Here is a 13,646-nt window from a genome sequence, read left to right on the forward strand (position 1 = left end):
AATAATTATCCAAACTCATAATAGATATACCTTAAAATGAGGTAGTTAGTGCAGACAGAGCTGGGTAGGAGATAGGAGTGTGCTTTGGCTGCTGCCCCCCCAGGAATTAGTGTGAAAACTGAGAGACTCATAAATAGTCTCACGAAGCAAAGCACATTCTTCCTGTATGGAACGGAAACTAATGCGGCAAGACGCTGCTGCATTGTAGGTTCAAATACATTCATACCAAAGTAAAAAATAAATCTTTAAAGCAGCACTTGAAATTAGAAAACAGCAGGTGAGTTACATGGTTGCATTACAAAGTGAACAAAATAGAGGAGATTAAATAATTCAAATGTTATTTATTGAAGCAAACCAATCGATAAAACAGACCTGACAGCATAGATGCTGAGTTTAACATTTACCTAAAGCGGATTCAGAATATAACTCAGAGCATAAAAGAAACAGTTGCTATTCACACAGCTGTAATAACCTTGCATTTCCTCTGAAATAGTTTTCACAAAATCGTCTCCTTATAGCACTGCCAGTAGAGCTAACTATGGGATTTACTTAGCTATCACAAGGGAATGTATCCACCATACTGTAACAACAGCTTCCTGATTAAACTTTTAAAAAAAAACAGCACATATGAAAATGCAAATACATCTTTTAGAACACACAACAGAGGACAGGCAAGGGCTTTAAAGCACACAATTGAAAAGAGGGCCATAAAGAGTATAAAAGTTCTGAAAACAAAAGCCAGCTTCAGGCGTGTTCATCACATTTGACTACATACATGATACAAATTCTGCAGTTTGTTGTAAAAGTTTGCTTCTCACACATTTTCACTTGATTATAATTAATTTTTATTAATAATTAGAATGCATTATGTAATGTCCAAATTGAGATCGGGCTGATTTGTATAAGGGTACATCCTGTTTGTCAGTGTCACTGAAGCACAACCCCCCCACAACTAAAAAAAAATCCTCACTAATTCACTATTCTAGCATATCCCAAAAATAGATAACAAAACATAAAAAAGCAGTAGGAAATAACATGTGAGACCTAATGGATACGAGATCTGTGACTACAGAATACGTGGGCAATCTGGAGAAGTAGCAAATGAAACATCCAACTTGCCAAAATGCCAGTGAGAGGAGCGCTCATCTTATTCATTGGGATTCGGGTTGGCATCGGGATACTGCGAGAGGTCGAAGGTGAGCACTTTGCTGATAACACAATCTCCTTGCTGCAAATGGAAGAGAAAAAAAATCTGTTTGTGTTTACCAAAAAAAGCTGTGTTCAATTCAAAAAAAGATACTTTGTGCAAAGTTTGAAACTATACTGGCTGTACAGACTTGTGACTTGCAGTTTTTAAACATTTAATTTCTATATAGTTTTCTATCTTGGGAACAGTTTAATAGCATATACTCTGCTTTTTAACACTTTTTTAAATCTTTGAAGAGCTTCTTGAAAATATATCTATCAGTAGTGTTTACTTTCAGTCTGATGGTTCCGACAGAAAAAAAAGGACTGAAGAGCCTCTTAAAACCTAATCTAGCTCACTCTAAATGTTCAGTCTGACCCTGGTTAATTAAATCGAAGATGTTTTTTTAATCCCTTCCATAACTTTGAGGAGAAAATTTAATGTGATCCGTTTAGAGGCCTGCAAATACTCTCTAACATTCAGCTGTCAACGTTACTTGGCTATAGTTTTGTAGACAATTTTGAGAGACATCTAAGATCTACAGAACGTCCGACATGGAAAATATCGTTGAATACTTGCCACACTTACAAACTACATTACCCTAGCTGCTGGAAATGCAGAGATGAGGATACACCAATATGTGTGTTACGGAAAAGTGTTACAATTAAGGTTTTCTGGGCAACAACATTTAATTGTGTCCGTGTATTCGATTAGCGGGTTCTCTTTCGTGAATTTCCCTCAGGATTAATAAAGTATCCATCCATCCATCCATCCATCCATCCATCCATCCATCCATCCACTACACAATTATTCATACTCGGGAATCCTGCAACCCTGCTGGATAAAAGTCCTGATGTAATTCATGAATGGATTTAGACATTCATTATGCTCAGCAGGAGACTGATGGTCCAACAATCAGTACATGTTCCATCGCTTACGAATCAGCATGTCCTGATTACTAGACTATCTGCACATTACAAGTCATGGTTTCTGTATTGATGCGTTGTTATGATGCATTACTAAAATAATTAGGCTGCACACTTTCAAATGGTACTTCAGGTGGTCCATGCTTATCCTCCTGAGACCTTTCCCATTCATTTAAGTCCTCTGTAGTGGACATTTGTTTTTGATCAGTATCTTTTGACTCATTTGAGCTACCCTATTAACTGCTGATGTGCTCCGTAGAGGACATCCCGACATTTCCATTCATATCATATCATCATCATCTCGTGACTGGGTGGGATGAGGGGAACTTTGTTTTCACGCTGAGACAAAACACAGGCCTCCTGACTGTTGAGAGTTTAATTTATGTTCATGTTCAGTTTAATTTAGTTTCTTAACCCTCCTGTTTGGTTCAGTAAAAATGCTCCTGGGTCATGTTTAATTATCCAAAAGTATCAGAAACCAAAAAATCCCAACAGACATTGGTTGTATCTCATCGTTAATTCCATTATTAACTATTTCTATCAAATATTTAGAGCAGTGGACGTCTTTACCTCTCACAGATCATGGTTCAATGAGGATAATTTACAAATTTTTCATTACAAAAATTGTATGTTAAAACTTTTCTAATGTACATTGGAAAAACCTACATATAAAATACAGAAGTTTTATATAACGTTTTTTTTTGTTTTTTTGTTTTTTGTTTTAAATTTACATTTTGAATTTTTGAAAACATTTTTATTCTGACAGACTTTTGGTTGAAGTGGACCTGCTTTATTTTATTTATTGTTTTGATGCACTTTATTTTAGCTGCTGCTCCCCTGTTTTTTACAGTTTATTACATTGATCATTATTGTTTTTGTTTTTATCCGTGTTTTATTATTGTTGTAAAACACCTTGTGATTTTGTATCTGTGAAAGGTGCTATATAAATAAATTTTACTTACTTACTTTATCTTGTCATACAGTTAATAAACTAACCCAAGACACTTCTTCTGATCAGTGTGTGTTTGCAAATATGTGAAATGAACCATTTTCATTTTGTATGTTGATTACACTTATTAAGCCAAGCAGAAGTTTCATGCTGAAAAAGTAATTTTAACAACTTTTTATTTTGATTTTTTCTAACTCTAAAATGGATCAGTTTCACCCGCAACAGGAGGGTTAAAGTTTCATAAGAAAATGGATTGACATTCTTGTTTTCTTGTCACCCTATTTTGATTTCACTTTTTTTTGTTTTTCTAAAATAAAAATATTTTTATATAGCGAGTTGTTTTAGCGCCAAAAAGGCAGGAAATCACAAAAACAGCTTAATTGAAAGATACTTTTTTCCTTGGTTCTCAGGAGGACATGTATGAGAACACATACAAATACTATGAGCACATCTACATACCAGGAAACAAGTTCACACTACATATATCAATGCTGATCAACGTTTTTATAAACAAGATGTTCAACAGTCAATAAAAGAGAAACACACCTCTGGGTAAACACCTATAAGTGAGTCTGCCTTGGTGTAGAATTCCTCCTTCAGAGAAATGACGATGGCCTGGAAGTTCTGCACTGATTGGTCTTTGATGTAGTTGGCCACCTGAAGGTAAAGAGTGCAATTATGAGTTGATGATGATCTTTAATAAAAAAGGTACGGTGCTTTTATCATAAAAAGCTCAAGACATTAAATCAGATTTCTTTTCTTGCAGACCTTGCCAATGTTAGTGTTGTCCAGAGCTGCGTCAATCTCATCCAGGACAAAGAAGGGGGCAGGTTTGTAGCTACAAAAACACAGGAAAAATGCTATTAATAATATTTCAATAGCGCAAGAATCTTATGAATGAACAACTAAGTCAAATGTGCATATTCCATATGTATCCATTGTTTCACCTGTGAATAGCAAAGAGCAGAGCCAAAGCAGCAACAGTCTTCTCTCCTCCAGACAAGTTGTCCATTGGTCTGAACCTCTTTCCTGGAGCCACACAGTTATAGTTGATACCATCCAGATACGGCTCCTCTGGGTTTTCTGGCCCCAGAAAAGCCTATTAAAAAAAGGATGTACACATTGTTAAAGGTTTTACTTGCAGTGCATAACAAAGGAAAATCCACAGAGGGATCATAAAGAGTTACTGTTTTCCATATATATATATATATATATGCACCAAGTTTCAAAGTTCAAGTACACAATCTGTTACCCCTGATGGTATAAAACACACTGACTACTGTGCTGTAGCAAGTAAACACCAAAACATACCTGAGCACTGCTGTTGCGCGACAAGGCCTTGTAGATCTCATCAATGTTGGTGGCCACAGACTCAAAGCAGGTATGAAAACGATCAAACCTTTCCTTCTTGATCTGCTCAAAGGCTTGCTTGGCTTTCTTGGCTCTCTTGCGAGCAGCCTCAAACTCTAAAAGAAGACAAAGTAAAACTATGAGATCACACAGACTTAACATTAAGACGTCTCCAAAGGTAGAGTCGACTTCCTTTCTCCTGCTCAGTTAACCCCATTATCCTTCAACATTATCCTGCCATCTTACCGTCGCTGGTCTCTTGGAACTTGTCCCTGACGCTCTCGAGCTTCTCCATGGCCTTCATGTTGGGCGCGCTGATCCTCTGCAGGATGCTCTGCTGCTCATTCAGACGCTGCTGCAGTGTGTTCGTCTCTGCCTTGATCTCTTCCTCCGACAGTGCATCCTGTAGGGAGTCAAAAAGCATCAAATGAACTAATTCTTGCATATCGTCACCCTGCATGTGTCACCCTGCATACAAGGTGCAGTTGTACGTAAACACCAAAAACAATTACGCTCTTCAATAGTGTAACTTCAGGTTTGAATGTATCTTTGCTGCTAATGACTTTGTATATTAATAAGCCCCCTGAAATTGTTCAGAGAAAAGTGGAGCCACTCAGAAAAATCAAGTAACTCAAATTCATAGTGCTGATGTTATGCATTTAAATAAAATTAGATACAGAGGACATACTAGACTGTCTAGAGGAGATGTAGGTGTGTTGTTTAATCAAGCTACCTTAAGGTCTTCAGACAGGTTGCTGTAGTCAATCTCTATGAGAGCCTCTTTAGCCAGAACGCTGCTGGAAGTCCTCTGGCTGCTGGACTCGTCCGTCTGGGAGCTCCCCTGAAACAGCAAAACAAAAGAAAGACGTCATTTTCTGTTTCAGCTGCAACACATTACCAGTTATGAGTATTTATGACTGTGTTTATGTACCTCTCCCTGGCTGATGTCATCCATTGTTCCAGAACGTAGGGGCAACCTGATGTCCTGCATCTTACAGGCTTGCAGCAAGTTGTGACGGTCGCTGCGCTTCTGCTCCAGTTTGGTCTCAATAGCAGTCACCTCCTTCTGTAGCTGGGTCAACTCCCTGGGAAAGTCATAAAAATATTTGTAGACCAAGCAAACTTGAAGGCGACATTTATAATAACGTAAGAAATGTTAAAGTTTTGTGCATTTGCAACCACTTACTTGTTGGCGCCACCCAGTTTTTTGCGGATTTCCTCCATCTCATGATTTTTATCATTGACTTCAGATTTCTTGGTGAGGTGCTGGTTCTTTAGGTCTTGCAGCTGAGCCATTGTCTCATCAATGATCTTCATGTGTCGGTGCTCTTCCTATAAAAGACACAAGTGACATTAAACTTGCTTTCAAACTTGAGGACATCGTAAACAATAAGTTAGGTTTTCATCCATTATTTTGTTCTTACCTTCTTCAGTCGCTCTATTTCAGCCTCGTCCTTTTTTACAGTCTGCTCCCACATCATGACCTTCTCCTGATCCTCCTTCAGCTGGTTCTTCTCATAGTCCACCTGAATACCCAGACGGGTCTTCTGGGTCTCAAACTCGAGACTGAAACAAAATGACATGAGGTCAGACTTCACAGAAAACCTGGCACAGATTCAGTAACAACAAAGAACAGATCTACAGTAGAAGTGACCAAACTCACCGCTTCTTTGCGATCTCATTCTGCCTCTTCACCTTCTCCTCCTCAAATTCTCTGATGTTCCTGACTCCAATCTCTTTACAGAATTCAACAAACACCTCATCCTCCACCTGGAAAACAAAAACACTGATGTTACTTTGAAGCCAGATATTCATAAACTGACTTCTGAATTGACCTTTTACATCAGCCTCACCAGGTTCATGCGGTCACGCAGGTCAGTGATTTCTCGCTCACGGGATTGGATAATCCTCTTGATGTCATTGATGCGAGGGCCAAAGTTTGCAAGCTCACTCTCTAGCTTGGACTTCTCCTGCATGACACAAATAAAACAGGTGTTAATTCAACAGTCACTATTTAGAAATGACAAGAGGAAAGACTGAGCTGTAACTACGCTGTAAGCAGGCTGTACCTGCATGTTGAGGGAAAGGTGGCGGGTTTTTGTCTGTTCCAGATCACTCTGGGAGTACTTGAGTCTCATCTGCAGACCGTGAGCTTGAGACTGCACTTGACGCAGCTCGGCCTCCTTCCTCTTAGCTTTCATTTGCTCCTACAAAGAAAAAGATCAAGTGGGGAATGTAGTGAGTTAAATTTAGGCCACAATGCATTAAAATGCAGTCAGTGAAAACAAATCAGGGAAATTTACAAACGCAATCAAATTTACAGCCTCCCTAAAGTAAGTAACAATTATTAAAGTCACCTTGAGCTCTTCAGTGAGCTTCTCCTTCTTCTCCTTCAGCTTGTCCACTGCCTTCTCGTCCCAACGCCTGGCCTTGGCCTTGAGATCGCTGGCTCCTCCAGAGATGACTCCAGACTTCTGGAACAAAGTACCGTCCAGGGCTACCGTCTGGACACAGATGGATGAAGAGATATTAGGCAGAAGAAGAGACATTCTTTCATCTACCAGAACATCAGATGGACATGCCAGCTTTCAATCCTTCTATCCCATATTAACTAAAGTACCTTGTGTCTGTACGGCCCTCCAAAGGCAATCCTTCGTGCATCTTCTACATTCTCACAGACCAGAGCGTTGCCACAAGCGTACTGAAGGGCTTTCTTGATGTGGGGTGGCTCATAGCGAATCACATCAATCACCAGCTTGGCTCCTCGCAGTTCCCTCAGTTTCTCATCCGTTGGTTTCACCTTTGAGAAGACAAAATTGAATTGTATGAGGAATTGTATCCAATAAATTCCCCCAAAATTCCCTTTGAGGTGCTGTTTTGTAAGTAACACATTAATTAGTGACACTGGATAAGATATAATAACCTAAGACAGCTGGTTGTTAGTATTCTGCATTCAAATGGAATTTTAACAGGAGGCTGAAAAATGCTTTGAAGTGTCAAAGTGATTTAAGACATTTGAGAATTTTGTTTAAAGTCTAAATTAAAACATTCACTCTTGATATTTCTTACTAACAAAGGTGGTCCCATCGGTATTAGACAGACTGTTTTGTGCATCTGTATTCTAATTACTCGTGGAGAGAACTATTATCTGTAATGTTTAATATTCACTTCGAGGTAGTCGAGAGGAAGGAAGGTCTCAGGCTCTCCTCTCTGCTCCTTGATGTACTGAATACAGTCTCTGCCAGTCTTCTCTGAGTCAACGATGATGGCATCCATGTTCTTGCCCAACACTTTGGTCACAGCAATCTGATACTTCTTCTGAGTGGGCTGACACAGGTCGATTAGACGACCGTACTGAAAACAGAGAAGCATCATTTTTTATTAAACTGATTGTAGTCAATGCTTTCACTAAATCCAGTCACCAAAAGGGAATATAGCAGATGGGTTTTGCAAGCAAAAGTAAATATATTATCATAAGTGCCATCACAGTTGCCTCACCACAGAGCCAGGATACAGTCTTTTGATACTCTCCATGATCTCTGCCTTGCGCTGCTGGCGACTGTTTTCCTGCCTGTCGATTCTGGCATCTCCCAGCTGCTCCATTACCTACAGTAAAAGTCAATAATCATGTGATGAGTCATACAGCTCTTCACAGCTGACACTTTCACTATGCATGCTAGCATAGATTTGTGGCCCACTGAGCAACCAGCAACTTCACGGCCACACTTGTGCTTTTTGAAATGTCTGCAGTGCAAAATGTCTACTGATCAACATGGAAGAATTATGATATCTCTTGCACACTTTGAAAGAACAAGATATAGAAGAAGCCGGAGGTCTTAAGAACAGTCAGCAAGCATAATCGTTCATCCACTTTTCTTCCTTTATTGTATGCTGAGTACCTGGTTAAGCTCCATGTTGATCTCATCGATCCTCCTCTTGGCCATCTCAACCTCCTCAGTCAGCTCTTCCTCCATGCGCTTCTGCTCATCTAGCGATTGCCTGATGGGTAACAGTGTAAAAATGTATGAAATCAAACAATACAGTTGAGAAACATAGGTGAAATCAATAATCTGAACAAGCAAAACACCACAAAAATAAGGACGGCATACTTGCTGGTGGAAATATAATCCTCTAGCTTCTCGATACGTTTCTGGTTTTCCTCAATTTCACGGATCTTCTGTTTGATTTTGGCCTAGAGAGAAAAAAAACAAATGGTTAAATCAAATCAGCGCAAACTAATTTTTCTGGCACAAAGCTTCAGTTACTCTTTTCATTACCTCTGTCTCCACTTTCTTCCTCTCCTCTAAGTCAAGGCGGTCCTGGTCGGCCTTCTGGTCACGGTTGAACTTCTCCAGCTCCTGTGCCAGAGTGGCAGCACGCTTACTAGCCTCTTCCTTCAGACGATGGTACTGCTTAACCTGGAAGACAACAGAAACAAGAGTCATTTATGTGTTAATGTCAATCTGATTTCAGCACACCATAACACAAATTTGAGATAAAAGGGACAAAAAGATGCACTGGATTTCAAATGACTACCATCACTAAATGAATTTAGAAAAGGGAAACATTATAGTTGCCAGTCAGGTCATTTACATTATTAAGTGTGTTTACAGTAAGATGAGAGTGAATACTATTCAATTTTAACAGCAAATAAAATCCTGTAACTTCTTTCGTTTTAATGAATTGCAGAAGTCTTAAATGTGAACAACAGTCTAAATGTTAGACCTGATTTTCCTCTAGGGTGAGATCCTGGCCCTGGCTCTGCGCCTCTTCCTCCATTCTCTCCTCAAAATCTTGCTTGGCCAGCTCCACTGCCCTCATCTCTTTATCCAGCTCGTCCATGTCTGCTTTCCGCTTCTTGTACATCTTCTGGGCATTTTGCAGTGATTTTCGCGCCGCCTCAAGCTTCTTGATTTTGTGCGAGGTGTTCTCTTTGGCCTTGATGTACTGAGGCCTCTTTTGATTCAACTCAGAGTCCTTCTCTCTGCAGGGAGAGTCAAATGATCAACAATACATTGAGCAATAAATGGTGCAGGATCTATGTGTGTACATGAAGACAGCTGGAAGAGAAGGCTGCTCCAACATCTTCACTTACTTGATTTCTTTCTCAATGGTCTGCTGCTCCCTCATCAGTCTGCCCAGCTCCTTCTTCTTGTCCTTAAGCTCCTCCTCCACATGGTCCATCTTCTTACGGTCTTTGTCAATCTCCTTGTTTCTCTGACCGAGCTCTTTGTTCAGCTTCTCAATCTCAGTTTCATTGTGGTAGAGTTTGAAGAGCTGCAACTGTATACTGGCCCTGGCTACTTCGTCTTTAAGACGTTGGTAACGTTCAGCCTGGTAGATTGATCAAAGGAGAGAGACAGTGTGATTAGAGATGCACGCATGCTGAATTTCTGAGCTAATAATGATAGACAATAATTATAAAACTTTTGTATCAGATACAGATACAATAACTTATATAATTACACAAACTAATTAAAATATTATAGGCTACAAAAACCATTAGACTAACTTTACATACATACAACTGGACAAATACTGGTCATCTAAACCCCTTAAACTTTGTTCAGAAAAACGAAGGTCTTTTATAATAACTAGCCAACAGTTCTGCTACATCATTCATCCTCCCCTATGTCTTTCTCCCTTTGTTGTCGATACAAAGCAACGCACTGGTCTGTGGGTATTACTGGTTGAGATGAGGAGGGGCTGGCTGGCCTCAGAGTCAAAGCCTGCTGGAATTCAGCTACATTTAAGATACACAGCTAATTAAGCTCATAGAGTAACTATGGGGGATTAGTCGAAGACGTTGCATTTCTGCAAGTTTATAATCTGCTTGTTTAACAGGGGAGTTGTTAAATTGCTCATACTGTCTTTGGCACCGTCATCATCAACTGGAGTTAGATAAAACCTAAAGCCTGTTTCACTCTCTCAGCTGTTTGCTTTGTGCATGTGTGTAAGTGTGTGGAAGGAGTCAGCACTCCTGTGAATAATTAGCAGCACGCAAAACACAGAAGAAAAGAAGTAAGAGGCAAAAATCACCACTCAACACCTGAGTTTAAGTGCTCCACATTATTGAATGCAATTATTACTTTCTGGTCACCGATATGCTGTACGTCCAGAAGTGTGACGAAGCAAATTTTATGTGTTTATATGTTTTGTATAATGTCAACCTTTAGTAAATCAAGAGAGCTGCACTGAGATTTAAAACATCTTTGTCAAGAATGACCTGGCTAAGACAGCCAATGGTGAGTTTAAAACAAATGACATCAGGCAGGTAACCAAAATGTACCTCAAATGCTACTTACAGGAGCATCCATTTTAAAAACAAGATGCAACTCTTTCAGTTTGATCGAAACAAGATGCCAATAGGTGAAAGAAAAAGTAACTCCATTTAAACTGTACTGCGATTTAACTTAAAGGCCATACCTCTTCTTTCTCTTGCTTGGCTTCTTTGCGCTCTGCAGCAATGTTTTTCTTACGATGATAATTGAACTGTGTGTCCTCCTCTGCTTTCACCATCTCCTTCTTCCTCCGGTCATATTCCTGGGCCAGTTCTCCAGAACGTGAGATCTCCTCAAACAACGCCGTACGTTCTTTGGGGTTCTTCATGGCAATGGACTCAACAGCTCCCTTGGGGAATAAAAGGAAAAAACTGCGGTTACAATAGAAACGGCCAAAGTCACATTACCATCTGTTGATTAAAAGATCCATTTGTTGATTTGACCCCTGAAAACTCATATCTGTGTATCAAAGTCACACATTTAGAAGTTTTCTCCATAAAAAAATATTTCTTCCCATCTTAAAATGGCTCATATGCAACACTACACCTCTATTATGTAGTAAAATAAATGCAAGATTTTCACTGGACGGTGTATTTAACATGACAACGACCGTCATATTTTGACATGTGATAGCCAATAAGGACACACGAGACATTTCTTAACTATACAACCAAGAAGCACAATAATGTGATAGCAACTGGTCTTTCAGTACAGGAGCATTAGGAGGGAATGTCAGTGCACACAATCCTCTTGAAAAGGTTTTTAAGTCTTACCTGGAAGACCAGGAAATTCCTAGCCTTGATCAGAATGCCAAGTTTTTCCAGCTCTTCACTGTATTCAGGCAGACCCACCACTTTATGGTTGATGCGGTACTCAGAGGAGGAACCTGATACATACATCAATAACAGCATAAGCAGTAGCTCATCACAAAGACACAGAAAAGGGCTATGAGTGTCACTTTAATCTTGACAAAAGGACGACAATTAACTAATAATAAAACATATTTTTACACGTTAACGTGGGCTGCCACAAAAATATGTATAAAGACAAAAATTAAAGACTTGTGTCGATTTTTAGGTTTAAATTAAATTTCATTTCATTTCCAAAAAAATGTCATCCAATGCTACTTGCGCCACCAAATTTGTGGCTAGGTGTCATTCACAAAACTGTCATACAAGGGTCTCACATTATGGAGCTTCAACTTTTGCTGTTGCAAATCAGCAGATGAAAAAATATCACATTTAGATAATATGGTGAGTGCAGAAATGACGACTACGTAAGTACATGAAGTACAGACCATCTGTAGGCAACTCATACAGTAGAACTGAATACCTTGTGAATTCTGTTTGTTGTGCAAGAAAACTGTTGAATGCTGTACACCTTTAATGACTTCCTAAATGCCAAAGATTCTGTCCGTACAAATGGTTCGTGCACAAGGACTAATGTCTCTAACTGAATAATATGAAAATATATTTCTTTTACATGTAAATACAGCCAGCAGGAATATTAAGGCAATTTATTCATGTTTCGAAATATTTAATACATGATGTTTGTGCAGCTGTACATCAACAATAAACATCAATATCTACAACTGAAAAGAACCCATATTTCATGAACAGCACAGCTCATGCCCTCAAATTTGTGGTACAAGCAAACAAAAAACAGATGGTCTTCCTTAAACCCAGAGAGAGCATAAATGAAGCAAATGAATTACACATTCCAACATGACCGTAATTGGAGCTTCATACCAATAATGACCCTTGTGAAGGAGCGTTCTGATCCGTCATCTTCCTGGTACACCATACTGACAAAGGCTCTGTTGGCTGCTGGTTTTCCCACGGGCGCTCCATGGATTAGATCCTTCAGAGTCTTTACACGCAAGTTACTGGTCTTCTCTGCCAACACAAAGCTGATGGCATCCATAAGGTTGGACTTTCCTACAACAACAGCATTGGGATTATTAGCAACATACACACATCTGATATGGAAATCAAGATCTCAACTGAGTGAAGCATATATTTTGACACTCTGGTACAATGATGCAATCAAAAACTGTCCTGCAATAATATTTATTTTCATGACTTTTAGGAAGCTCAGTTTACTTCAGATCGTGAGGTAAGAAACCACTGTTGTGTGATGCAGCACTGAATGAAATGTCTATGTTTGCAAAATAAGAAATCATAATTTTATCTACAAAAATGTGATATCGAACGTTTAAACTGGCGAAAGCATAGTGATTTCTTTAACACATTAACTAACAGAACGACAAACATGATTTTACAAGTTGACAGTATTAAAAATTAACCGAAATAAGGCAGTAGAAGATGTAAACATACAATAGATAACAAGATATATAGCATGAGTAGTACTGCGCAGTAGTGCTGTCTAGTAAATGACGGTGTATTTTCTATGCATAAACTGCAAGTTGTGATTTCTAGAGAACAGAGCACTAGAGCACTGTGTTTACCGCTAACCAGTGCTAGCAAGCAGTTTGCATTAGCCCCAAGTTAACATCGGCTATCACAACATACCTGATCCATTAGGTCCGATGATTGCAGTGAACTTATGAAACGGTCCAATGATCTGTCTTCCCTTATACGACTTGAAGTTCTCGATCTCTATCAGTTTTAAATAACCCATTTTCGTTCTGTCCGTGCAAAAAAAGCACTCTACAGTGAATATTAGCCTGCTAAAATGTTAGCTAGTAAGCTAATGCTAACAACCAATGCTTAACGAGCAAGGTGAAGACGAAGCGAACACGCAAATGAATGAACCTCTCTGTTCAATCTATTGCTGTCTTGTGCATAAATTACATTATGAAGTGCACATTTAGTTTGCTAATCTAAACCGCGTCATAACCTTCTTCAAACAGACTCCGAACGGTTGTGACAACAATGCGCCATTTTACAATCCAACAGGAAGACCCTCGAGCGCGCGAGACATGAAACCTCACG

The 13,646-nt window shown here is 39.2% G+C and overlaps 1 protein-coding gene across 1 annotated transcript; it reads right to left on the minus strand.

Moving 5' to 3' along the window:
- Positions 1–321: 321 nt before the first annotated feature.
- Positions 322–13,621, minus strand: smc1a (structural maintenance of chromosomes 1A). The gene is made up of 26 exons (XM_023282257.3): positions 13,224–13,621; positions 12,441–12,629; positions 11,466–11,578; positions 10,838–11,041; positions 9,507–9,745; positions 9,137–9,395; positions 8,689–8,829; positions 8,521–8,603; positions 8,311–8,410; positions 7,910–8,017; positions 7,580–7,765; positions 7,032–7,211; positions 6,769–6,915; positions 6,481–6,618; positions 6,265–6,381; positions 6,075–6,181; positions 5,836–5,977; positions 5,598–5,743; positions 5,343–5,496; positions 5,145–5,252; positions 4,658–4,814; positions 4,373–4,527; positions 4,009–4,160; positions 3,830–3,899; positions 3,608–3,718; positions 322–1,228 (listed from the first exon to the last, which is right to left on the minus strand). The coding sequence occupies exons 1-26, from the start codon at positions 13,330–13,332 to the stop codon at positions 1,148–1,150; spliced, it is 3,696 nt and encodes a 1,231-aa protein (XP_023138025.1). The 5' UTR covers positions 13,333–13,621; the 3' UTR covers positions 322–1,147.
- Positions 13,622–13,646: the final 25 nt, after the last annotated feature.

This window comes from Amphiprion ocellaris, chromosome 8, assembly GCF_022539595.1.
Source record: "Amphiprion ocellaris isolate individual 3 ecotype Okinawa chromosome 8, ASM2253959v1, whole genome shotgun sequence".
Lineage (NCBI taxonomy): Eukaryota > Metazoa > Chordata > Actinopteri > Pomacentridae > Amphiprion > Amphiprion ocellaris.

Bases quoted from the DNA above. Each gene is read 5' to 3' on its own strand.
- smc1a (XM_023282257.3), bottom strand. From the start codon at position 13,332: ATGGGTTATTTAAAACTGATAGAGATCGAGAACTTCAAGTCGTATAAG. The intron at 11,579-12,440 runs GTATGAAGCTCC...TGTATGTATCAG, and splicing joins CTTCACAAGGGTCATTATTG to GTTCCTCCTCTGAGTACCGC. The intron at 9,746-10,837 runs GTATGGCCTTTA...TCAATCTACCAG, and splicing joins CCAAGCAAGAGAAAGAAGAG to GCTGAACGTTACCAACGTCT.